The 26767-nt window shown below is 36.7% G+C and overlaps 1 protein-coding gene across 2 annotated transcripts in view; it reads left to right on the top strand.

The window, feature by feature from the left end:
* The window catches only part of MAGI2 (membrane associated guanylate kinase, WW and PDZ domain containing 2), a gene marked incomplete at both ends in the record, with an annotated part of 715368 nt that overhangs the window by 402441 nt on the left and 286160 nt on the right, over positions 1-26767 (top strand). For both annotated transcript variants that reach the window (XM_082279816.1, XM_082279815.1), the window contains one exon: positions 18713-18832. In XM_082279816.1, the coding sequence (XP_082135942.1) occupies positions 18713-18832 (120 nt within the window). The remainder of the gene's footprint in view (positions 1-18712; positions 18833-26767) is intronic.

Here is a 26767-nt window from a genome sequence, read left to right as displayed (position 1 = left end):
TTTAAGCAGAAATGTAGAATTCTCAATAATGATCTTGTTAAATAAGCTGCAGAATCAAAAGGTCCATAGAGAATGAAAAGTTAATTTCAAATCTGTTAATTAAAGCAAAGTAAAAAAGTGTGTTGCCATTGGGAAAATCTGTCTCCTTCACACCTGTACTATCATGCACGTTAAGGAAAATGGAGAAATTATATATTCCCTCTAAGGTCTTTTCATGCCAGTGTGCTGTAGTGCCATATGAGGTAAACACAAATCCAGTCATTAGTTTTCTTTGACAGCATAAAATAATTTTACTAAAAAGAAAAAAAATCACAGTATTCCAATAAAGCTGCTTATGTTAGTTCTGTATTCCCTGATCAACAAAATGGAATCATTATGACACAGCACAAGGGAGATGGCTTCACAGGGTGAGATCTCAGGTTCATCTGTGTCCTGTTCCTTGTTTTGAGTATCATGTAACATCACCGTGCCTCAGAAAACATAGAGCTATACAATTGTGTACAGCCTGTTGTGTTGGTAACATCCCTTCTCTTAGTACCAATTAACAAGGATGAGTTCCTTCAGGGCTCCTGTGAGGCTTTAGAAAAGCAGACTGCTGAATATCTTCTGTTTCTTTTTCAATAAACATTACTACCATTACTTTTATGTAACATTTCACTTTTTATTACAGCACTACATCTCTTAGCAGAAGGCAAATAGACATTGTTTTTCATAATGAAGCGGATCATTCTTTAAAATATAAAAAACTTAATTTCCCAGTTTTGATTCCAAGTGACTGGCTTACTGTAACCAAAATATAATGTATTTCTTGGCTCCATTTTTACATCAGGTAGCACTTTCTTAAATACTCCTATTTGAAGGCCAGCTGAGGACAAAAAAGCAGAGGTGTAATTGAACATTCAGGATGGACTTCAGGGCACATGGTGTAGTTAGTTAGTAGTGACAACTGCTACATGTTTTGGGACTTGTGTTAGACACCCTCAAGTTTCCAACTGAAGGGAATAGGAGTGTTCCCTCCTAAATGCGAGTTTTGTTCTAGATTCAAAAGCACAAAACAAATCTCAAGCAAAGCCTGGTGGTGCTTGTGCATTTAAACTTCACTTTCAGAAAGGCAGCACTCTCTTAGGCATTTCTAGTTGAGTAGCAGTGGCCACTTCTTTTATTGATAAACTCCATTATCACAGGATCATCTAATAATTAGCCGGAGAAGGCTCTCTGGAGATCATTTGGTCCAACATTCCATCACAGCTGGAACAACTGCAAAGTTATAACCATCTTGGAGGGTAGATCATATTGCTCAAGATTTTCTTAAGCTAACTTTGAGAATCTATGATATGTAGTCTTTCTGGGATGCCTGTTCCAGCACTTGATTACTTCTGATGTAATTTTTTCCCCTCTTAATATTATAATTGACAGTGTTTGCTACTTTTTCTTTCTGTGTATTGGGCATAATTAGGAGAGACTTTAGGCTGAGAAACTTAATTCCCCACTCATTCTTGGATGTTTCTTAATAAAACCACTGTATTGGTAGATTCAGTTTCAGTTGGCAGTGGATAGTTTTTTTAAGTGAAGGAAGAGTGACCAGAGAGTGACAGTTAGAAGTCTGCTTGTGTAAAATATTCGAGATTGGCCACCAATTGTTGATCAGCCCTGAGAAGGTTTTAAACTCTGGAACTGGAAATCCCTGAGATAAAAGTATGCAAGATAAGTGTCATACATCTTCCAGAGACCATCTTGTATCCCTGGATGGATGGAGGTATGCTATCTGTATTGTTGGAAGCTGGTGCTTCTGTGTCTGTCTCATCCAGTTACCTGCCTTTGATGAGAGGCAGCTTGAGGAAGAGGAGTACACTACCCAAAAATGAATGTGCTAATACCTCTGTAGCTAAAATCATCACTAACTTCATGCTGAATTCATAGAGTCATACAGCCATAGGGGATCATTATGTTCACCTTGTCTGACCTTCTGTGTTACATAGAGTTCTTCAATCATTTTTAACAACTAAGACAACTCCTATGAAAATAAAGATACACAGAATCTACTACATGATAATAATTCAAATTGTTAATTAGCCTCGATATTAACAACATACCCCTTCTTCTAGTCTCAGTTCATGAATGCTCACCTTCTAGCTACTAGATAGATAATGGTACTAAACATTTTATGAAGCACATAATTATTCATTAAACTGAATTCCTGCTTAAAAATATTGTGTAATTGGAGATATCAATCGCTCTTCCATAATGTAAAATTTGTAATATTAATTAGGTCCTTCCATTGTGAGATTCTAGAACATACGTGCCTTGGACCTGCATCTGATTTCACTCATATTTCTATGATCTATTTATACCCAAGTTGCTGTAACAGAGTCAACATGAGTGCATTTGCTTTATGTGTGTTTAAATGTGTTCCTATAATAGCACAAAATCTTCAGGGACTCTGGGATCATTTGGATAAAGAATGTGTATGCAATACTTGTATTTTTCTTTCTGTTCACTAATGGCTAGTACATTTTTTTCTAGTACATAACTATGCATCAGGTTTTCCTGTACCTGTGCTGTTATTACCAAAATGCAATTAGTGAATTTAAGTATGACTGACATATGTTTCAGCTTTGTAACATTGTGACTCTCAATGTTTTCAAGAAAGAAAAACAATGAGAGAATATTTATGTCACTCAGTTTTACTTTGTTAGAAGGACAGTCATAATTACTATTAAAATGTCCAACAGTATAAATTCAAGACTGTTATCAACACATCTACATAGCAACATCCAAGGTTAGGGAACCAAAGGATGAAGATATATCCACATTGCTATAAAACAAGGTTTTCTGGGATAGTGAAGCATGGGGGGATAGCAGAGAACTTGGTGCTGTACATTTGTTCTCCATTCTTGTGTCTTCCTACTGAGTATACTTTTAAAAGAGCTTAGGATGCATTACATTTCACTTTAGGAGATTTTCTTTTAGCTTGTTCTTCATAGGGAGAAATTAGTGTCACTGCATTCCGTAAAAAGCATTTCTTCTTGGGATGGCCACCATACAAAACCAATTTCTTCTGCAATACTAATTCCTTTGTCTTCCTGCCATGTTCTTTGTGAAGTCTGCTGCTTCTGCATTTTGTCTGCATTTTAGTCAGAGGGCACATTTGTGGATCTCTCACAGTTTACCTATTCTTTTTTAAATAACAACAGCCCACAAAAACCTCCACACAAGAATCCATGAAGGTTTAACAGGTGATACAGTGGTGCTTTTTGTTATTAGAGAATTAATTCACCTGCAGTGAATTCCTTGACTTTATTGGATTCTAAGATAGAAAAAGCAGCAGTAAGAGAGATTGTTATTTATTGCAAAATCTTAGATTTAAATTAATATCAAAGTATGAGGAAATTGTACTGTGTGATTTATAAGCTTGATTTCAATTACATGAACTTTTTAAAGCCGCAGATCGACTTCTTGGCTGGTATAAATCAATGAAATTGCTGTTACTTATGCTAGTTGCAGGTATGATTATATATTGTTAGTTTCTTCATAACTCTATTCTTTCCTTCAGGGATTTCAGAAGAAAAACCCCACAACCATACTTCAGAATGTCAGGAACTGTAGAATTGATTCTCATGGGTGATTTGCATCAGCTGAGCCCACTTAACTTGATTGTTCTTTATTTGTAGCTGATCAAAAATTCAACAGCCTGTATTGTGCCCTTACCTTCTTATCTAGTGGCAGTTTGGGACTGCTCTGAAAAGACAAGAGACGGGTGTATATTTATTTAAAACTTGTTTTACATTACAGGAAAAAACTGTGAAAGTGATACAGACTTTAGATAGCTAATAGGTCATTTCAGATAGGACTATAACATATTCCCTCTAGTGATGAGTAGATCATTTCCAAAATCTCCATAAGTTTATAAGATGACTTATCCTAAATGTTGTTGACTAGTAAAACTTGTAAGCAATCTTTTATGTTCTGGTGGTACATGGTATGAATATGCTTCACTGCATACATATTTTGAATAATATCTCAACAAGGAGTTGAAATGTTTCATTAGATGTACTTGAATGCAAGATTTCTGGACATGTATCATCATCATTAGTTCCATTTTTTTTTAAGCTCCTGTGAATCACAGAACATATCAGTGGTGAATTAATTTTCTCTATGCAGATAAAAATAAAGAACAACTATGAGTTAAATAATAAATAGGCAAAATTGCACTCATAATTCCTACATCTTAAATCTTCATAAAATATCATTAAAATTCAATGTTCCTTATAGAGATTGATGTGCAAGCAATACATATTGCAAAAATTAAATTCAATGGATATGCAAGGGGTGGATTTATGCAGTAATTACAGCATTACTTCATTTATAATTGTTATCTTTATAAATGTAATTTAGCCAACCAGTGTAATTTAGATACACATATGCATGTACTACTTTAATAAAAATATGCTTGCTGCCCTTGACAGCTCCATGCCTTAAGCAAACACAGTGTATTGAAAACTCTCTTCTTTTAAGTTTTCTTCCTGTGGAGTTCAGCAAACATAAAATTCTGCCATTGTTTCATTCTACTTACAGGAGGCTGTTTACTATAGCTAAAAGAAAAAATGCCTTTTTCTTCCTCAAGGTCAACTTATGTAGCCACTAGTTCTCGACTAGGTTTTCAAAACCTAATAAAAGTGTTATTAGATTTATTATTTTTTAATTCAGGGAGCCTTTTATACTGGAATTCAAATTAAATTCTTTGAAACACATTCTTTTAAAACAAAAATAAAACCAAAACTACACAAACATTTTAAAAGCAAGAAAAGCAGCTAATAAATCAATGAACTTAGTGTTAAACTCTGGGGTTAGACATTAAAGTCACAGCTTTATGTGAGTTGTATTTACTTGGTCATTGAAGATACTTTTTTTTTGTTACAAGGTTGACAAAGATGCTCCACCAGTGCTACATCTATGTTTTGTGTGGGCTGATAGTTTTGTCTGCATAATTTCTTGAGTTCCATACCTGTTTGTGGTAAACTAGTCCTGCGAAGTGGGAGTTAAAGTTTAAATTCAGTCTGGTAACCCATCATAGAAAATTAATGATTTGAATGTTACTCCCTGTGAGCTGGTTCAACAGCTGCATGGATGAAGTCCTACTGAGTGGCAAACCTGAGGCTTGTTGGTAAATGAGGAGAAAGATCACTTCCCATGGTGTAAATTACTCCCTCCTTCTGCTGAGCATGGTGGCACAAGAGTTGATGGTAGTGTTAATGTGTTTATGTGGTGTTGTTCCCATAAAAACTGCAGCAATGGCTTGTCCTTCCAGAGCTCATTGTCGTTCTTTCCTGTAGAAATAATTGTAGCAGCAGAATTAGCTGAGGTTTGGCAAGTCTGAATACAGCAGTATATCCTGACTAGTACCAGCACAGCAGCACTCATGTTTGAACAGCTTAATGACAAATTTCATGTGCTCCAAAAACACAAGGAAGGAGCCTGAGCCAAAATAAACTCCCTGTCTTCATGCTCTCCACCACAATACCCTTGGTGGCAAGGCAGCCCTGCAGTGTAAGTGTGGCGACATCACCTTTTCCTAGAAAGGATCACAATGCTGAAAGGTGTGCCAAAGGACAAAACTCTTCCCAACACATTATTTGAGATAAAAAATTGTTCAGCTAGAGAGATTGACTGCTGCTGAAATAAGGAGCAGCTCGGCTGGAGTGATGATTCCTAGACCTGAAGTGTCTGAACTTGAGCCATACTTCATGACAAATTTGTGCATTTGACAAGCAGAGTGAGCTATGTAGCAAGCACTGTATGTATGCCATGTACATTCCTTGAAGTAAATTGACAGGTTATAGATTCATCTCAAATTTTGAATGCAGCTATTGAATGCAGGGGCATTTTTACATATTGGGACGAAGGGACCACTGTATTAATGGCATGTGGTGCCAGAAAAAAACCCCATCCAAATAACCAAAAACCAACCCACAATACATCAGGATTTGCATCAGAGAGATGGTTAATTGAAAAACCAATAGTGATACTCTAAGTAGGTATACAGAGCTCTTGAACTGAACTTTGAAGAAGCAGAACTCTTGAAATGCTTAAAAGGAAAGAAAGAGTATCACTAAAAATACAGAATGTTCATGTTCTCTGATAGCTGGGGAGCTAGAATCATTGACCCACACTTTTGAGGGAATTTGGTTTTCTAATACTAATTATTAGAATACAAATTCTTAAATATTAATTAAATGCATATATAAAAGTAAGAAGAGGGTAATTAGTTCTGCATCAATTTGATACAGGTACTTTTAATTTGCTCAGTTACCATCAGTAGGAACAGATGCTAGTTCTTGCTAACTGTTTGGAGATAAAATAACTGCTCTAGTGACTACTGAATTGAATGTTGCAAGGTTGATTATTACAAATCATCATATCAGAAAAGGAAGCCTCACTGTATATGAAAAGCATCAATTTTTGTTATCCAACCAGAGTAACCTTACTACTCACCAATAACTTTTCTTTCAGCTTTGTCAAATACAAGAAAAACATCAAGGTCACACCTGGAACTGAAATCTTTCAGGTTGTTGCACGCCCTTCTTTATTCAGATACAACATTTATATTTACCTGGAATAAGGGATTTGTCCATTTTTTGGATCATGTAGTCCTCGTGAAATAACCTTCACCAGTGCTTTAGTTCCACCTCAGAAAAAATTCCTGTTGGAGATAAGAATAGCAATGAGCTTCCAACATTCAGAATTATGTGACTTTTTTTTCCTCAATTCCACTGTATTTGACTCCTTTGAAGTTAAATCTAAGCTTATTTTTTTTTTGTCTATCTTCAAAAGAAGAATGAACAAGGTTTTAAAATTTCTTTTAAAAAAATTAAGATAGTCATAATATCTAAGTTTGCATCATGCACTTTGAAGTTTGTGAGTATGCTATAAAATAATGACTGTATAAATCATTTAATCAACTTGTCAAAGAATGGTTTTGTGGTTTGTTTTTTTTTTTAGTGTGAGTTAAACTGGAAATAGTTTTTTTCTAAAAACAGATGGGAAAAAATCTGTTTAAAATACTTGCTTTTTATGAGAAGTAACATTTTTAGGGAGAATAATTTAATATAAAAACTAAGATGGTTTCAAAATAATAGATTTCTGAATACCATGGTAGAAGTGCTCCATGATGCATTCATTAAGCTGAAAAAATAGATTTTCTCTTCTACTCTTTTAAACTGGACTTTGTGAAACAGAAAAATAAAACACTGTGTTTCCTTGGAATTTACTTCATAAGGTCATAGTTCAATGAAAACTTTATTCTCTATGAGAAACAGTGGAAGAAAAAGAGAAAAAAAAGTGATTTCTTAGGGGTTGGTACCCAAATGACATGGCTAACCAATGTTCTTCTTAATAGATCCCTGGGGGTGGATTAAAATGATCTATGTTTGTAAATATATATATATATATATAGTAATATTGTAATATATATATATTTGTAAATATATATATATATATATATAGGGTTTATTTTAGAACCATTTGGTTGTGTTTGGTTGCAGAGGAAAGCACGTATGTAGCCATTTTGGCTATTGTTGTCTACAGTAATAAAGCAATAAGAAAGCATAAAAATACCACTTATGAAAATCTGTAAGGGAAAAGAAAGAAAGAGAAAGACAACCACCCACAGAGCTCACAACCAGACTTGTTTGTTACAACACAGTTAACCATTGATCAAATTGATGGTCTTGATCCATAGGGGGTGGGGGAAGAAGCCCCCAAAACACAAAGTCCTGTGGGTTAAAATAGGCTCAGGCTGGGTGGGGACGCCCAGGTACCTTCCCTGTGTGGAGAGGAAGTTTTACACTGTCTCTTGCAACAGCCTCCAGGTCTGTTGAAGCCCTTTTAGATCCCGTGCAGTCATCTGGTGGAAGACCTCAGAAATGGTTCTGGGGACACTTTGGGGGTCTTTGATAGTTTATAGCACTTTCTAAGACATGTCTCAGCGCAGTCAAGCCAGTAATGCCCCATCAGACCTGCCTGGGGGAGCAGGGGCACTTTTACCCTTGAGCAGAGGACAATGACCATTATAAAGAGCACCATCCCTGACGCAGGGTTTGAGCCTCCCCCTCGGGGGTGCAAACCTGGCCTCAGCAAATGAGTCTGTGGGCTTTGGCCTCCCCCTGCTGAACCCAGCCAGAGCTGTTTTTCAACATAGCTGCTGAGAAAGGCTTCCCTTGTGGGTACACTCTTCTCCCTCCAGGCTTGTTTACTTCTCCTCAGACTTGAGATAACTGGACAATAATACCAGATTTATCTTATCTCAAGTTCCTGTCAGGTGACTTAACTCACAGTCCATTTCCAGTCAGGAGATGGAAAGGGTTTGGCTTTGGTGGTCACAGACGAGCGGTTCCTTCTTTGCACAATTTGCTACAGTGGACAGAAGTCACTTGGGGATTTTAACAATGTTTAAGCTGTTAACCATAACATTTCAGTCTCTCACAGGGGTTCACACCATTAGTGTGTTTATCCTACTTTTACTGTTTGTACTGGAAAGCAAGAGGAGGAAAGGGGGAACAAGATGTTTTGTCTTATTCTAGAAGCAGACGAGCAAACATGGGCTTGCTCTGCCAGTGTGCCCAAGAGGTGCAGCCTTCAGCAGTCTGTAGCCTTCAGATGAGAAATGTGCTTCCACAGGAACAGAGCAGTGCTGCCATGGGAAGCAGTCCCACAGCACAACTTCTGCTTCTGCTCAAAGCCCTCCACGGCATGTGGTGGCATCCCACAGTAAGAAATCCTGTCTAGCGCTGATGGGATCCCTACTGAGGGAATAGCATTCTCTGTATCTCAGCTGAGCATTTGCTCTGCTGTCTGGATAGCAGTTGGCCATGCGGGATTTCAGCTGGGAATCTACTGGAAGTGTTGCACACAGTATTGCACAGCCACTCATTCATTTCTTCGAACTTGGTCAGTAAAAATGACTGCAACAGTATCTGCTGTTTCGTATGAGCATCTTTTTGTCACCAAACCAAGGTCTAGTCCAGTGTCTGGTGAATGGTGCAGAGTTTTAGCTGTATATATTGTATATATTGTTTCATACTATTGATTCATTATTAATTGTTCTGTATTATTGACACAAATTTAAACACCTGAATTGAGTTTGGTTAAGGATACATGTGTGGATGGTTTCTATGGTAGCCTGTTTCATAGTCCCTCTTTTAATGCCTCTCAAAGTAAGACTGTAGATTTATAAAATCCATTTTTAAATATTTCCAGACTTTTAGTAGCTAACAACTTCACAAATCCTTTTAAAATGTTCTATTAAATAGATATTATACAACGTGGCTGGCTTCCTAGTTTTGAATAAAATATACAAAGCAAACAAGAATATTAGTGTTTTTTCAGTTGAAAAGTTATTATTGCAGGCATTGCAGAACCTTTCAAGATACACTGTGGTGTGAGTATGATTTAAGAGAGCTCTTCAGCTCTGTGTGGTAATAAGTACAAGCTGCATAACAGAAGTCATCCATAAGAGTTTATTTATAATGTTAATAAAATCAAATGGTATAAAAGCAGGTTCTGTTGTTGATAGCAGAAATGTTGTCCTTTAGTCTAGAAGTGATGCGTTTCCAGGATTTCTGGAAGTATATTTGAATGATGTGCAGTTTAAGTAGATGTTTTTGCATTACAGTTGAACAAACCATCCCAAATCTCACTTTATTATATTTCCACTGATGATCCAATCTGTTGAACCATCAGCAGGAATAACAAATTTGCTAAGACTAGACAAAAATTTAGCTGTAATATCTCACTGTTTAGCAGAGATACACATGCCAACAGACTACTATGCAAGTAGTTCTCTAACTATATCATCTATCCTCTTGAAGAGCTGCAAAAATCAGACATTTCTCAGAAAAGACTATGTTCTTCTAAAGACCATAAGAAACCATTTTCTAATTAAGCTTTTCTAGTAGTAGAAAGCATTTTGCATGTGATTAGGTGAACCTCTATTTTATTAGTAAGATCAAAAGGATCTCATTAGCAGGTGATTTTTATAAATCTGTGTGGAAACATAAATGTTCAGGCATACATGATTCTCTCATCATGATGCCCTAATGTATGTCTTCATTATTCAGATAGTTCTCTTTTGCACATATATATTCATTTTCATGTAAAACCTATTCTTTATAGTTGTAATAAAGATTTATGGGGGTGTAAACAGCTGTGTACCATAGTAGTCAAAGTCTAAATGTACAAAAGAGGTAAAAGTTTATCGTAGTGTTTTAGTTTATATGTTTACCTGAAAGTGAAAATCCATGAAAGAAGAACGATAACTATCTAAAGCATGTACAAAAAAAAAAAAAAAATAAAAAATCTTGGAGTCTATTAATTATTTATTAGCTCAACATGTTCCTAATTAACCAAAATAAAAACCCCAGACTTCCTACACCACAATTTACCACTCATTAATCATCAGATTTTCAAATTTTTGTTCTTAAATGTTTTTTTATAGCGGTTCACTGCTTTCTTTCATATATGTTTGGAAAGCTGATATGGAATTTTAGTTTTCTAATAAGCATGAAAGATATTGGGACATATTTCTGGGTATTTTCTAAGGCATTAACATGTTTTATGAATAAAATTTTAGTGTATTCTGGAGCTTCCTGGCTTGTACTAATTCTTGCCTTGAAAAAAACAATCTAACAACCAATCAAACAAAACACCTAATCCTCTTTGGGCAATAATGCAGAAACCAAAATTATTCATAACTGATTTTCCTTCTTTTTATCTTTTCCACTTTTTGAGCATTGAAAATCAGATTGCTTTAGGGACTTGGCTAACCCCTGTAAGGTCTATATTTCCAAATGCCTGAACAGCCAATTTCACAATTTGGCATTTTCCAGGAATTACATAGAATATCATTTAAGGGTCTATGATACCTGCATTAGCAACAGCTTTTCTTATTTTTTTTTCACAAGTATTTTCTGCAGTCATCCATGCCTAACTTTACACAAAGTATTCACATTTCTCTGTTATTAGGTTTTATCTTCGAAGTTTGTTGTTAATTTTGAAAACTACTCTTGGCAAATAATATTCATTCAATAATGAAAAAGAAGATATTTTATTTGCTAAAATGCTGTATTGGCAATGAAACTTGGATATCTGGCTTAATACTGGGTCAGAGTTCTTCTTAAAGAAAGTACCCTGCAGACTTAATGAGAATTCACCAACTGCAGGAAAGTATCCCAACTCATGCCACAATAACCAGCAATGTCACATACCCTTGAAGAGGGAACACCCAGGGTGTCAGTGCCTGCCACAGGACAAGAGCACAAAGTGCAGTATTCAAGTCCTTGCACTGTGTAATGGGTAACTGGATATGCCACAATTTATTCCAAAGAAAAGTCTCCAAGTATCTGTCTCAGTGCACAGCTGTTGTGCTGCATTTATCTGGGTTCTTCTTGCCAGTTAGTTCCAGTGGTCCTGTCATAATTAACCAAATAAATAAACAAATATATAATGTTCCTACCTGCAGTCCTTAGCTAGAACTACTGTCATTCCCATCTCTCAGTTTTACTTTTCTGTTCAGCTCCAATATGACTTAATTTTACAGTGCATAAATTATCTTAGGGCTGTTCACTGTCTGTCACATTGCACGAAACCAAAAGAACAAATAGAAAACCCAGGCTGTGTTAAATCAGAAGCAGATGCATATTGAATCTAGAAATCATTTTAAGAAAGGTATTTGAAAGGATATATGCATCTGGAATCTAATAATGGTCCTAACCACCAGGCAGGAGCTTATCTAGCTTTCCTAATGCATATGTCTCAAATTTAGATATGATGAAGATCTAAAGAATCATTCAAAGAATGCATATTCCATAAAGGTCATGCTTTATATCTGTTCCTACGGGCATTGTAAATCTCAAATTCAGAATTGTGTTGTTTCTGTTTTACACTATAAAATATAAAATATATTGTCCTAAGCATTATGTGGTTTTTTAGAATGTCTGCACTACAACCTAGAGCACAGTCCCTTAAGACTGCTTTTCAGTCTTATGTTTTGCTTCTTCAGCAAAAGTCAAAATGTATCCAACGTCATGAATCCCAAATTATAACAGAAACTGTTAAAACCATGGGTCAGGCTTTTATTTTCTTTCTAAAGGTTTCTTTTGATATGAATCAAATTCTCCACCTAATTTCATTGGACAACAGATTGAGCCATGTAGTTAATCTATTACTTCTGCTACTCTCTGGATGCTAATTATACACAGGGGTTGCAAAACCTCCTTTTTAGCTCATATGAATTAAGCACCTAAAAATGAAGCTTCTAGTTCTGTGATGAAGTATGGCTAAGTGCTTTTCACTTTCTACCAAAACTTGATCAGAAAATCCAGGAGATAGAAAAAACACACTGCTTCTTCAAAATAACATCTGATTTTTCCCTCTGCATACAGGTAACTTTGCAAATAATGCTGCAGTCTCACAGCTCAGCAGTTGCTAAATGCCTGGCTTTCACAGAATGGTTGAGGTTGGGAGGGACCTCTGGGGATCATCTTGGCCAGCCTCCTGCTAAAGCATGTTCGCCTACACCAGGCTGCACATAATTGTGCCCAGGCAGGTTTTGAATATCTTCAGAGAAGACTCCACAGGCTTCTGGGCAGCCTGTTCCACTGCTCTGTCTCTCTCACAGTAAAGTTTTATGTCATATTCAGATGGAACTTCCTGTTTCAGTCTGTGCCCATTGACCCTTGTCCTGTCACTGGGCAGTGCTGAAAAGAATCTGGCCCCATCGTCTTAAGACCTGCCCTAAAGATATTTGTATGCATTGATCAGATCCCCTCTCAGATGTGTTCTTGCCTCACTGTAGAGCATTGAGCATCTTTACTAAATTTGTTTTGATTAACATCCAGATCTTCATCAGGATTACATTTGCCAACAATCTGTTTATTGATGTGGTTTGAAACTACTACCCCTGAAAAACATTTTCGGGAATCTGGAATTCATTCCTTTGCTTCTGCAGCTTTTTTTTATAGCAATACATCAGAGAAATTGCTGGTATTGCACACTGAGAAAAGGGAAACACTTTTGTTCTTCATGACCATTGGCAAGAAGGGACTTATGCCATTGTGGTTTATGTCGTTGTTATGAGAATTGTCATAAACACTTGAAGCTTCAGGCTTTGTAGTACATCTAAAATCACTTTACTTGAAAATTATGTTTATTATTCTCTTCAGCTGGAAATTCAGTAGATCAAGACAAATGTGGTGCTTCTCTTCTTAATGCAGTTAGTAATTTGACAAGATAGGTATAATTTCCCATACGTTTCAGTTCCCCACTGTAATAGTGTTCCAGAGTAATTTGGCAAACAAATAAAGGAGCTAATTAAGTATTGTTGAATTTTTCTAAGGCAAAGTGTATAGAAGGTCATACCAAGGGCTCAGCTGAAGTTTATTAAAGATTAGCAGTCTGTTTCTGCAGGAGGGATCCCTCCAGCTACTGTAATGTATGACAGCCTGACGTACCATGTTCCACAACAAGCTGTTGTGCAGACCAGAGTTACAGAACAAATTTTCAGTAGATTGTCTAATAAAAGGGTTTCATATGTTAAAGGCATTTTTCTCTTTGCATTTTATTACATTTGGAGCAGATAAGCAAATTAAGACATGATTTACTTCCATACATTGGGAAAATTACTTTAGAAGTAGGTCATTATGCAAAAAGGACTAGGTTATTTCTGTGCTCTTCATTTACTCTAAATCCTTGTGGCAAAGACACACCTTTGCTTTTGAATTTACCTCATCTGGTAGGAACCAATCTGTGAATCCAAATACAAATCAGCTAAATACATATGACAATGTTTGAATAGTGGTGTGCCATGTTTGCCCTTAACTTACCAAAAAAAAAAGTAGTAATTTAAATATTTATAACATGCCTGTAAGCTTGGAGCATTGAAACCTGTGAATACAGTCTGTGAGTCGGTATTGGACCATGCAGGGAGTAAGGCCCTTACTTCTACTTTCCTGACCATCATATAGACTGTGCAGGGACCCAACCAGTGCAGTATTATCCTTGTAATGCTGCTAAAGACTGTAAAATACAGATTATTTACTGAAAGGATGAAGTGTTCCTTAAAATGTGTCCATGGTACTGAGCAAAGAGCACCTTTCTGAGTCTTTCCTGTCATAGTTCTGGGAGTTTTAACTAATATTCTTATGTTGACACATAAATAAATTAGCCTCTTTTCCATAGCTACTTGGAGTTAGCAAAAAAAGAAATATTGAGGGAGCATCTTTCCTGCTTTTGAAAGTAGCAGAGTTGAACAGAGACTGTGAAGACTCAGTGCCTCTAAGAAGTAGAAATATGTTCCAAGTTAGGTTGTGCGCCTTGCTCCCAAATAAGCACTAAAATTTTATAATTATGTGATCAAATTCTGAGATTAAAAAGAGTCATAGAAACTCCTAGTTGTTCTCCTACCTCTACAAACTGGTGTGGGGCTTTCCAGCCCTGGAACTCTTCTTAGAATCAATAATTCTATACTTTTTTACCAGTAAAGGTAATCTGGACTGAATACTACATGAACTGACCATTTTTCCAATCCAGAAGTCAACATAAAAGTTCCATTTAATTTATTGTTCCCCAAGCTCATAAAAGCATTGCTTTATTGCTATTAAATTAAAACACTTCTTTTTTTTTTATACAGGTAAAGATTTCTTACGTGTCTAAATGCCTGCCCTCAGGTGCCTTAAACTCAGTTAAAAGAAAAATACTCTTTCCGAGGCTATTTATGTAAACAGCACTTAATTCCTCTCCTGGAATATAGCACCATCCTACAACACCACACAGAAGCCTGCACTGAAGTATGGCAAATCATAATTCCCTTGTAGAAGAGAAGAAACCAGCTGCAAAGGCAAAGGGTCTTTTTAAAACATAATAATAATAAAAAGATAGAACACATACCTTAAATATCTCTGAACTGTACCAACTATCCATCTTGAAGCTATAAATCCAAACAAAGTAGTTGCTCACTGAATTAACTTAATACTGGTTTTGAGAGCAGATTGATGAATGATGCTAGTAGTGGTCGTGAATTCAAGGAAGATCAATATCAGTCCAGATTTTGTAGACCAAGATCCTGCAATTTCTAAGGTACCTACAGGTTGTGTGACAGCACTTGCATGCCTGGACTGGTCATGGTTACTTGAGAGCTTCTCATTTTGTGTCTTCAATAGCACCAATAAATTGTACTCATCAGAAATATGCATAGTGCAAATACCCCTTGTTGGTTTTGGTCCTGAAAGATCTGAAAGGATCATATTCTTTCATTATGGAATTCAAAGATTATTTTTTCATAGGTTACCATGGTAACAAAATGGTAACTGAGCTCTTTTCTTCCTTTTGCATTAATAAAGGGCTAAATATTATAAGTAGTAAAAACTGTGTCCTATTAAGCCCTGATGCTGCATAACAAAAGATGTGTCTGTAGAAATAAAAGGCTTGGAATTAGTCCTTTGTTTTAAGTCTTGATTCAACAGCGGGTTTTGGCCTGCTTATCCGTCTATATGAATGTAGTTAAAATCTATTAAGAAGTGTAGCTCTAGGTTAAAGGAAAGAATTTGCCTGTGGTCTGTAAGATTCCAGTATATAGATCTCAATGTTTGGACCTTGATGGGTGTTTAAGATGCTCCAGTAACTGTGTCCAACTCTGTAAACATGCACATTACAAAGTCCATGGTGCTTACAGAAAACTATAAAGGAGGACAGAAGTATTATTAGCAACAACTCAGTTCCTCCAGGGTGAAAGAGTAAAAGAGGCAAAAAAGCATTGGTTATTCCATTAGCCAGGGAGTTGCTTTAACCATTTCCAAGATCTCAGGTCCTCCAGCCTGAGGGAATGAGAGCAGATGCGGGAAGGAAATGGGACTCAGCAAGATTTCATCAAGAGCAATAAATTTCTGCTGGGGATGGAAACTGCTGTACCTGGGGTGAGAGTCACCCTGACCTCACACAACTATTGATCATGGTTTGGTCCTTTCTCCATTTTGTTGCAGGAAGTGACTGCTTTATCTTTTATAGGCTGCAGCCCTCAGTACACAATGCAGTGCAGGGCTCTTGGAGCAGGCTCCCTGAGGACTGTGAGAGGGTGGAACCATCCAAGTGACAGTGTTGTCTCCTGGTGTTGTCTAAGCAGATTAGACAGAATATTTAATTAATAGTTAAGTAATGCAAGGCATATGCAAAATGTATCATATCTGTACTGTATCTGAAAAAAGCTTGACTAAGTAATATAAGGGCAGAAAGATTAAGTCTGTAGCTTCCAACTTGAGAGGGGGATTCAGAACTGAATTACATTACACTTTTCTAGGCAAGTTGACCCAAGACTGTGACCAAAGTGGAGAAACATAGGGATGACCAAGTCTGTTGTTTGACTTCCTGTGAGACTTTTTCATCATCCCTCATGAATGACTGCTGAATATCCATGAGTTTAAAACAAACTAGAGTGTATTAACACTTAATAGCATAAAATCATTAAAAATTTCACTTGTGAGGGAGCTCTTTATATCATCTTTCCAACTTTCCACTCAAAGCAGGCCTTAGGTTTTATGTAACTTGTATTTTTGTTTGATTAGTAAACTGGTAATCCTAGCTTGGCTACATAACAAAAATATTGTAGAAAGAGTAAGTTAGAGATACTCATCTTATATGCCAGCTTCCTCCCTGTGCCATGTCTGGGAATAGCCTTGATTTGCCAGAGTGTTTTTGAGGAAGATACAGTTCCTGTCAATATTCTTTGATAGTAAAAAATTTCTTGAGGGAGAGCACACAGATCAAACATCTGATGTCTGTGCTGTTAGCAGAGCTCCTGGGAGCTCAGTGGCACACCAGAATCCCTGTGCTTCAATATAGTTCTCACAAAGGGCTGGAGATCTTTGGGGATGCTGCTGCATGGGAAATAAATTCAGCATTCTTATGAACAATCCAGGTCTCTGAGTACTTTAACCATATCATCTCCAAAACACAAGAGTAATCACAGAATCACAGAGTGGGTCAGGTTGGAAGGGACCACAGTGGGTCATCTATTCCAACCTCCCTGCTCAAGCAGGGTCATCCCAGAGCACTTAGCACAGGATTGCATCCAAATGGTTCTGGAATATCTGCCAGGAGGAAGATTCTACACCCTGTCTGGGCAACCCGTTCCGGTACTCGGTCACTGCTCAGTGAAGAAGCTCTTCTAAATATTCAGATGGAACTTCCTGTGCATCAGACACTGCCTCATGTCCTAGTGGTTGGCACCACTTAGCAGAGCCTGGCTTTATCCTCTAGGCATCCTCTTGGCATCCTCTTTAGGTATTTATACACATTAATGAGGTCCCCTCTCAGCCATCTCCTCTCCAGGCTGAACAGGCCCAACTCTCTCAGCCTTTACTCATCAGAGAGATTCTCGAGTCCCCCCAGTCATCCTTGTTGCCCTCCATTGTATCCAGTTCAAGAGCTCCACATCTCTCTTGTACTGAGGAGCCCAGAATTGCATCCAGATGGACAGAGTACTCTAGATAATAGTATGAAAATTCCCAGAAATTAACAGCCAGTTTTAGTTGTAAATGTTGAGATGAGAAGGGAACTGGAATCTGAGAAAATGAGGGAAGGGTCTTATAGATTTATCAAAATATATTCCCCATGTTAGGTACTGAAATATTAGCTTGACAGGCTCATTCAGTCATTGCCATGGACTTCAGGCTGTCTCTGAGGAGAAAAAGGTCTCTATGACAGGCAATTGGGTTAACCTAACAGTTCTATGTCTCTGTGTCTTCAAATAACAGAAAGGAGATTGGACAGGTTTCTAGCCACTTCCCAATGTCAATTGTCTTTAAACCAAACCCTGCATGTGTGATGTAATCAGTACAGTATTGATAAAGAATTTATTAAGATATTTCAAACACTCTGAGACTGAAGAGAACCTAAAACACTCCCATTTCCAAACAGAATTTTGAGACTTATTTAGTGGTTTCAATCAAGGCAGGGGTAGTCTGACCACAATAAACTGGATCATTAGGAAATCAGGTCAATTTCAGACTCTTCATTACTAACATCCCAACTTCTGCTAGCTAAGCCAAGTCACTTCTCAGGCTGTGTGTAATATTGTCTGTCAGCTTTTATGGAGTTCTGTCTTCCAGAGATGACAATAGAGGCAATAACTAAATATAAACACCTTTGCAGTGTGACAGCACGGTTAGCAGGTGATTTGAATCCCACAGGCCCTGAAGCCTAACCATTTGTCAAGTCCACTTATGGCACTGAAACAAGCAATGTGAATATAACCCTTACAGATTTACTTACAGAACTGTTATTTTGTGTTCTAAATAAATGTTTAGAATATCATGAAACAGATTAATTGTAGACAAGACTGTTTTGTGTTACCTCTGAATGCCTGATATCACTAAGGGTCTCTCTAGTAACATAAAAAGAACAACTGTATGATAGTTTTTCATTAGTGAGAATAAACAATATGGATACAAATAATATCTGGCATGATCTTAAACATACATTTCATATACCTCTGTCAGTTTCAGCAAATATAGCTATATTGCTTTGAAAGGCATCCTCACAAGGAAGATGTGCTATGTAAGATGTTGTATAAATGGTTTACTTTGTGAATTTTCCAAAGCTTTCAAAAAGATCATTCTACATTTAGGCCACATGCTTGACAGTGTGTCTTTCATATTATTAATAGGCACCACAAGGCCACATAAGGAGGGGGAAGTCCCTGGTGTGGACTATATTTTCATCACTGTTGAAGATTTTATGGAATTGGAGAAAAGTGGTGCTCTCCTAGAAAGTGGAACATATGAAGGTAAGCATGCTTTTACTGCTTAATTTGTATAATGTTTCCATTGTACTGTTTTCTAATTAGATGGAACTGCGCTGGGATATTCTGTTAAAAGTGTGTCATTGCTACTGTTATCAGAAATTTGTGAAAAGCCATATGGCCACTATGAAAATATTTTCATATGTAAAAGCTAAATGCATATGGGCTCATTATAATTTTAGTATATTGTAGTGGTTAAGAGAATCTACATTGCATTTACAGGACACAAACAGTAGTCCTTTACAAGAAATACTCAAGAACATTTCCACAAAATTTCAGCAAACAGCTGCTTTCCTAACATTCCACAACAGAAAACGGGTGTAAGACTAACACTTTTCCTTTGCACGTGTGATCCTGCAAATATCCATCTATATCAGAAGTTGAAACCTCACTACTTAAGTAACAGAGGAAGAATTTGCTCTGTCTTATGGGCTTTGTAAAGTTATTGAAAAGAACTCATTAATTGTGTAATATGGCAGAGGGACAGGAGCTGTCCTAATGGCTATTTTAGAGATGCCCGTCTATGGGGCAAAGAGCCAGCAGCTTACTGCATGACACTGCTTCCCAGGAGAACCTATGATTCATCTGATTTTAAACCTTTTCCAAAACACAGCTATACTGAAAGTGAAACTGTTGTATAGAGGTGGTCAGTTACATAGCAGGGTATTTTAATAAAACAAGAATAATGGTACACTATTTTAAACCAGATGTTTCTTGGAAATACACTAGTATTTAAAATAGCTGGGTAAGGGATAGTGGGTTTTTACTGCAATATGCAGAATTAGAGGAAACGCCCTTTATAGGAAAAATATGACCCATATACATGGGAATACCTGGGTGAGTAGAGCCACTTTACAGAAATCAGCCCCGTATTTTCACCTTGTAGCAAAAGAAGCAATGAAGACCCTTTTGTCCTGACTTTATCCCTGTTGAGGAAAGCATCTGAAGATAAATAAGGAGGTATTCACCAAAAAAAAATCATTAGCTGTGTTATAAATAGCAGCAAAGATAATTCTTTCCCACCTAATCAGCACAAAGTACCCATTGTGAAGTAAATGAATTTTCATTAAGACTTGTATCAATACAGAACTTGTAACAAAGATGTCCATTAAAGAAGATCAAATAAAGGAAAGTATGTAATTTTTCAGGTTTCTACATTTTTCACTACTGTCTGACATCTGATGATACAAGTTACCTAAACATTAATACACCACCACAATTTTACTTTTATCACAGGTTAATTAAATAACAAGCCTTTCTTGAAGTGTCTTTTTGTTACCTTAGGTGTTTGAAAGTAACATTACAGGAGCTTAAGTGTAGCAAAGTCTGTCATTGCTTGCCCATGTAATTTCATTAGTTTGCAGGAAGTTTGTGGAGATTGAACTGCTATGTTAAATTAATTCACAGTGCTCTTCTGTCCCTCGAGGGATACTAAGATGTGTCTTTTAATACCAGCTACCAGAGCTGAGTGGACAGCAAGGTGAAATACTGGTTGAGGAAGCTGCATAACTCCTCAAACCAGCTGAGGACTCAGCTGAAGAGAGGTCCAAAGTCGTGACTTTGAACATTATTTTCAAAAATAATGACTCTATGTGCAATGTCTGTCACGTCATTTGTTTATCACAGGTGACAAGTTCACTGAAGCCAAGAAATCAGAAACTAAACATGCAACTAAATAAACTCAACAGACCATTTCTGCCTAAATCCTGTCTTTGATTCCCAGGTTTCCTGATCACCAGATGCACATTCTGACAAAAAACAGATAATATATTATCTGCCTGTGCCTTATGGCAAATAATCGGTAACACATGAGAAAATATAACTATTTTACAGATGCTATTTCTCCTGTTCCCATGCAAAGATGTTTGGACATGACCATACAAAGTTACGTCCCCAGTTTCCTGGTTAATTCTTGACTGTAATGCCTTCTTTAGGGAAGAATTTTTCTAATCATCCTGTCACAAGTTTTCCTGAGCACATTAGGACTGCAGTGATTAAATTTACTGGTGACAGTTAAAACAACCAGAGCAAAGAAATTTTTGATTTCCCTCATGAAGAGAAGATAACTTTTGAATTCTTGCATATATGAAGCAACTTCTGTGAGCATACATGCTCTGGGAGATTAATTTTCCTCTTCTTATCAACATTGGTTATTGGATTTCTGAAACAAATCAGCCTTCCTTTCAAAGGTTCTCAGTGTTAATAGATTGGTTTGAAGATTTCTTTATTATTTTTTTGTTTTAAGAAAATCATCCTGTATTTAGCTGTTTCCATATAGTGTAGCTGTGTCAGTCTGTGCTGATTCTCTAACCACAACCACTATGAACCAGTTCATCTCTACCAGAAAAATGTTTTAAAGAATGAGGGATTTCTCATTTAGTTGAGATAAAAAGACAGACTGTGTACGTGTGCTGTTTTTCATCACTTTTTGACTAGAAGGTTTGTTTTCAGTCAATTTGCCTTCTACAGTGTGAATTCCAAAGAGAATCAGTAACATTCAGGTAAGACAGAGGAGAAGGAGGTCAAGTGGACACTTACCTGATACTGTTTGTATTGTTCATTGCAGTACTTGGTATTGTTGGGAGGGGGATATTTTCTCATAGTAATGATAAAACCAGTAAAAACAATCAGAAACATTTTGTTCTATTGCAGCAAATAAGAGTTGTGATTCCAGCCTAGACAGGATATAATCTAAAAGTGAAAGCAACATACATTCTTAGATAGAGTTGTATAGTTCTTTTTTTTTTTCTTTGAAGCACACGTGGTTTTTTTAGTTTTAAAATAGATTTTTAAGTTACAAATTCTTTAGAATTAAAAATAGGATACTCTGTGACCTTCTTACTACTTTAGGCTTTGAATACTCCTTTCTTTGTCTACCACTTCTGTGACGACTGTGAATGACTGTAGTATTCCAAAGTGCTGTAGAAAAGCAATAGTATGTTCATGATAAAAACTCTACAAATCTCTTTGTTTAGCAGTTTTGCAAATATGAAGATATTTCATTTCAGTAGGACTAAATCCATTATTATTTTGACTTTTCTACTTATGCCTTTTTGAGCAACTGCTGGGAAGAAAGTTATCTTTATAGATATGAATTATTTTAAGCATAATAATGTTACATAAACAGTTGCTATGTTTTGCAGCTTACCTGTGGCTAAGTTCCCTGTCAATCTAGGTAACATTATTCAGTGCAGAACAAGAGTAAGAATACAAGAGTCAGTTCTACTCTCAGTCAGATTAACAGTCGAAGTCGTTAACTTCAGTGACATTGTCATTGAGTTCTGAATTTGTAATAAAATTACAAATTTTATTATGCACATTTATATAAAATTAAAAATTTATTATACACCAGCACCTTGCTTTTTGAGGCAGGGGCTGTTTGCCTGAAGCACACCAAACATTTACTTCAAGGTCTTTGTATAGCAGCACAACCAAATCCTAAAGGTTTCACTTTGTTTGCTTTTTAGTAGAATTTCAATTTACTGTACTGATTAAAGGAATTCTGAGTTGGCTCAAAATGATAACTTCGTTATCCAACACACTTATTTGGATAACATAACCATGGTTGTATAACCAGAGGAGGAGGGGTTCCTGTGCAGAATGGAAGCCACTCGTGCCATGCAGACTCATGTAACACAAGAAGACATGCCCCAGCAAAATAACCCACATTCCTTTCCTAGTTTCTGAAATGAAGATCAAAGATGGTCCTTGAATTGACACAATGTGTAAATATGCAGAATAGAAAAAGCTGTGATGAGCAAAGTGTGTGTCTATGTGTGTGTACAGTCTTTTACAACTTCTCTGGTAGGAGGTTTGGCTCAGCATGGTCATCTCTCCGATGCATCAAAACTTGCATGGAGACTTCATGGATCACTGATATCAAATGTTGTTCCCATCTCCTTATTAGATCAGCAAAATTCTTAGCCAGTGCAGCGCATCAGTAGAATGAAAATGAATTGTGTATTGCTTAAGAATGTCAGTGCTCATCAACAGGAATGTAACAGCTTCAGTATTTCCGAAACCCAGGTATGTTAAGGCACAAGATTGAAGGTTATAGTTAGACATCATTATGAAGAGTTAATTATGTAAGAGTTGAAGTGCAATGCATGCTATGGGTAAAATTGCCACGTGTAATGGTAGTACCAGAAATAACAAGAGATATTCAGTGTATAAGTACTGTAAGAAAAAGAAACATGGTTGTTGGCAATCCATAAGGATAGAAATGTATTTCAAATACATTAAAGCAAGGGGGATTTTAGCAATGATGAGCTCTATAACAAATGAAAACATGAAAAAGCCTGTTCATAACTGTTAAAGATGTGACAAAAATAAGAACATAAATTAATTCAGCCAGTACACTTATCAATAATGCACTAAGTAGAACTCTTTTTTTCTATCAAATTTTTGTTTGCCTCAGAAAATCTCCAGAACAGTTGTCTTGTAAAAGACATCTTATTTGCTGTTAATGTAATAGTCCTTAATTTATTCCATGAAAAGCAATGATTTTAGTTATTGTGACATCAATTTTCTCAAAAATGTGGTTTTTATGATTTGTTTGATTGTTTGGAATTGTCTCAAATTCATTCACTGGTGAAAAGTCCACGCTCACTGAAGCTATTTAACCACTTATATGATCATGGACTTTCCTTGGCCCCACTGAATTCCATGGTAAATTTCCAGCTGGCTTAAATGAAAACAGAATTTCACCCATGCTTTTTTATCTAATGGAGTATTGTTTGGCAGAAGGGTGAGTCTTAGCTGGGGTTTCCTTAGCATTCCAGAAATCTGTAATCATTAAATCTTTAAAAAACAGGTTGAATACATCCCATGGATGAAACCTTGGTGTTTTGTATTACTTGCTTATTTGAAGACACAACTTCCAGTTGTTTTAGGCAGAGTTTTAAGGGGTCAGCATTATAATGAGCTCTGTTGGGGAAGAGAATGTGGGTCACAGCCAATGCCTTGCCTGTGACTGCCAACAACTGGCACATAAGCAACACTGGGAGGTGCTCAGATTCCATTCACCTGGAGACAGTCCCCATTCTGTCTCCTTAAGAAGATATTAAGTTTTACATAGGCTATCATTTCTTCTCTCAAGCCAAATTTAGCCTAAACGATCTAAACCCTTCTGTTCAGCTAATGCGTTTTCAATTAACATTTCATTTTAATATCTGTAAATTTTAAAAATGAGTTAAGGACTGCTCCATGTAGGCAATGGAGATTTTAATTACTGCTTTGTGGTGAAAATGGTTTTATAAAGAGCTGGTGTTTGATTCCAGTAGTTTTGATTCCATTCTTCCTTGTAAAAATTGTAAGGTATTCAAAATTCCACCCACTCACTGTATGCAGTGTTCCCTTGTGTGCAGGACATCCTGAGCACTCCACAGCAGATGGATACAAAGGAAATTAATCAACATAAAGATAATGAAATGCTACTCTCCTAAGACCTAAACACAGTAGTTAATGAAATATTCTGATTTAAAATGGAAAACAAAGGATTCATGAGGATAGATGCATAGAGATAAAAATAGAAGTAGTCCTCCAAAAGCCATGTCTTTTAACAGCAGAAAGTGTTTTCAAAGGCATAGAAGAATGAAAAGAGATACTTGGTAGTAAAAATCATATTCCTGTTGGAAGTGCCTCTTGAAGAGGTAGATCTCATAGTAATATGGTCTCAACATTTCACCCCCATATTCAGAGAACATATAACTAGACAGACAACACTATTCTTTGCTCAGGTGTATTCCCAGGATGTAGAGCAGGACCAGGTGCAACAGAGCACAAATTATAGGGGTCTGAGTGCTCCAGAAACCCTGTCTGCTCAAACAGGCTCACCAAAACAACTGTTAACATACTTTATTTTGTATCAAAGCTAGATCAGCACCAAGAGGATCTCAACTGCAGGGAAATAAATAAAGAAATTTTGCCCTCATGTCTTTTCCCAAGCTGGGTTGACCACGTGTCAGCTCAGCTAAGACCTCTACCCTAATCTTTAGAATTCTGTGCTGTTACTACCAGAAAAGTATTAACAAACTGAGGTGTCCAGGCAAAAGTAATGCAAATTACTAGGAGACCTGTAGGGAATAAATTTAGAGAACTCATCAGACAGAGCTTTGTTGAGTAATGATTGAGAAGCTCAGAGAATTTAAAATATGTGAACCCAATGGGTGAATAAAAATAAAACACAGTTGGGCAAATAAGTGACCAGGGCTAATGTGATGAAGCTGGAAAAGATGAATATTTCAATTTAATACTGGGGGAAAAATTTTTCGTACTCATGTGATTTAAAAGCTAAAATAACCTCCAGAGGTGGAGATCCAAGTTTCATCTCTTAGAAATTTTAAAAGTAGTTATTAGTAGAAATATTCCTGCACTAGTAGAGAGATTAATTAAAGGCTGTAGTGTAGTATTGTATGCTTCAGTATAGTATATATTAATGCTGTCTGTGTGACACACTAGGTTTTGATTGTGGGCTTTTTTATAAAACAGGTCACAAACAGTTCATGTTTGCATTTCAGTTACATTTCTAAGTGAACTTTGCCTGCAGTACATATTGTGTAGCTTTAGTTTAAATGCAAACTGTGTTAGAAAAAAACCATCAAACTGTAGAGCCTGAGTTTTCGGGCTATCACACTGTTAAGGCACACGTACCTGTAGAGATTACAAAAGATGTAAAAGAATTAACCATTCAAATTGCAACTCATTGTGATGTGCTCTGCAGAAATGTTTAGCTACATTGCTCAGTTACAGAGATCTCCATTTTTCAATACATTACTGGAAAGACAATATTTGTTATATCCAGTTGACATGTATTTATCATGTTATGTCTTTGTGAAGCTCCTCTAGATTTTATATCCTTTTGGATAGTACACATTTATATTTGTGATATTCGTCAATATTAAGCGTCAGATCACCTTCCTGTATCAAACAGTATTCTGCTAAATACCATAAACTGCAGTCTAAAAAGTGTTTGGGAGGTTCTTTTGAAAAAATGGAGAAAATCCCCTTTCTGTTTCTCTCAATCTCAGAATTTTCCAAAAATATTGAAGCTTTTGTATTTTCTAAGCACAAGGTATACTGAAGCTTCCACAATACCTTTCTATTAACATCTTCCTATGAATCAAAATATTATGGTTTTTTTCTGAGTATGTTCCCTAAATCTTTCTTGCCTTTTTTGAAGACTAACAAGTGCCTTCTCTAGTCTTTGCTTTCTTAATCACAACTTTTCAAACATGATAGAGAATGGTCCCGAAACAACATCAAGCCAGTTTCCTGGCATTTTCATATGCATCCTTTCCAGTCCTATGGACTTGCACATGTCCAGCTGACCTAATTAGTACCTAATTTGATCCTTCTGTACCGTGGGTAGTTTCTGCCATTTTTGGTCCTAAGCAAAAACCTGAATGGCCTGGGAGTGAGCAGCAGACTTTGCCAATAAAGTCTGAGGGAATGAAGTCTGAGTCCTTCACCCTTTCCTACCATAGATTATCCTTTCCTACACTCTCCATCACTTGGTCTCCTGTCACACTGGCCCACGTTCTCCCCAGTCTTCCTTTACTTGCTGCTGTGGCTGTAAAATCTCTCCTGTTTCCCTTATGTCCTTCAGCAATCCTGACTCCAGATTTTCTTTGGCCTTCCTAATTCTGCCCTGTGTATCCAGGAAATTATTCTCTATTTCTCCTTGTTTGCCTGTCCCTGCTTCTGCCTTCCAGACACACATGTAGTTTCCTGGGAGCAAAACTGACCCTTAAAGTCTCCCCTTGTTTGCACAATGTTCTATAAAATCAGGATAAGGCCTCTGTATACTAGCAAGGATTGCAGTTTCCATATTTCAGCAGAAATTGCTTTGCAGCAAGACACAAAAAAATCCCTTTTATGGCCTTGGAAGAAATTGTGGGGTTTTTTTTAAATCTCACTTTG

Source organism: Coloeus monedula (assembly GCF_965178545.1).
Source record: "Coloeus monedula genome assembly, chromosome: 4".
Classification (NCBI taxonomy): Eukaryota; Metazoa; Chordata; class Aves; order Passeriformes; family Corvidae; genus Coloeus; species Coloeus monedula.
Note: the sequence above shows the minus strand (reverse complement) of the source record. Positions and strands in the feature narration are given on the sequence as shown.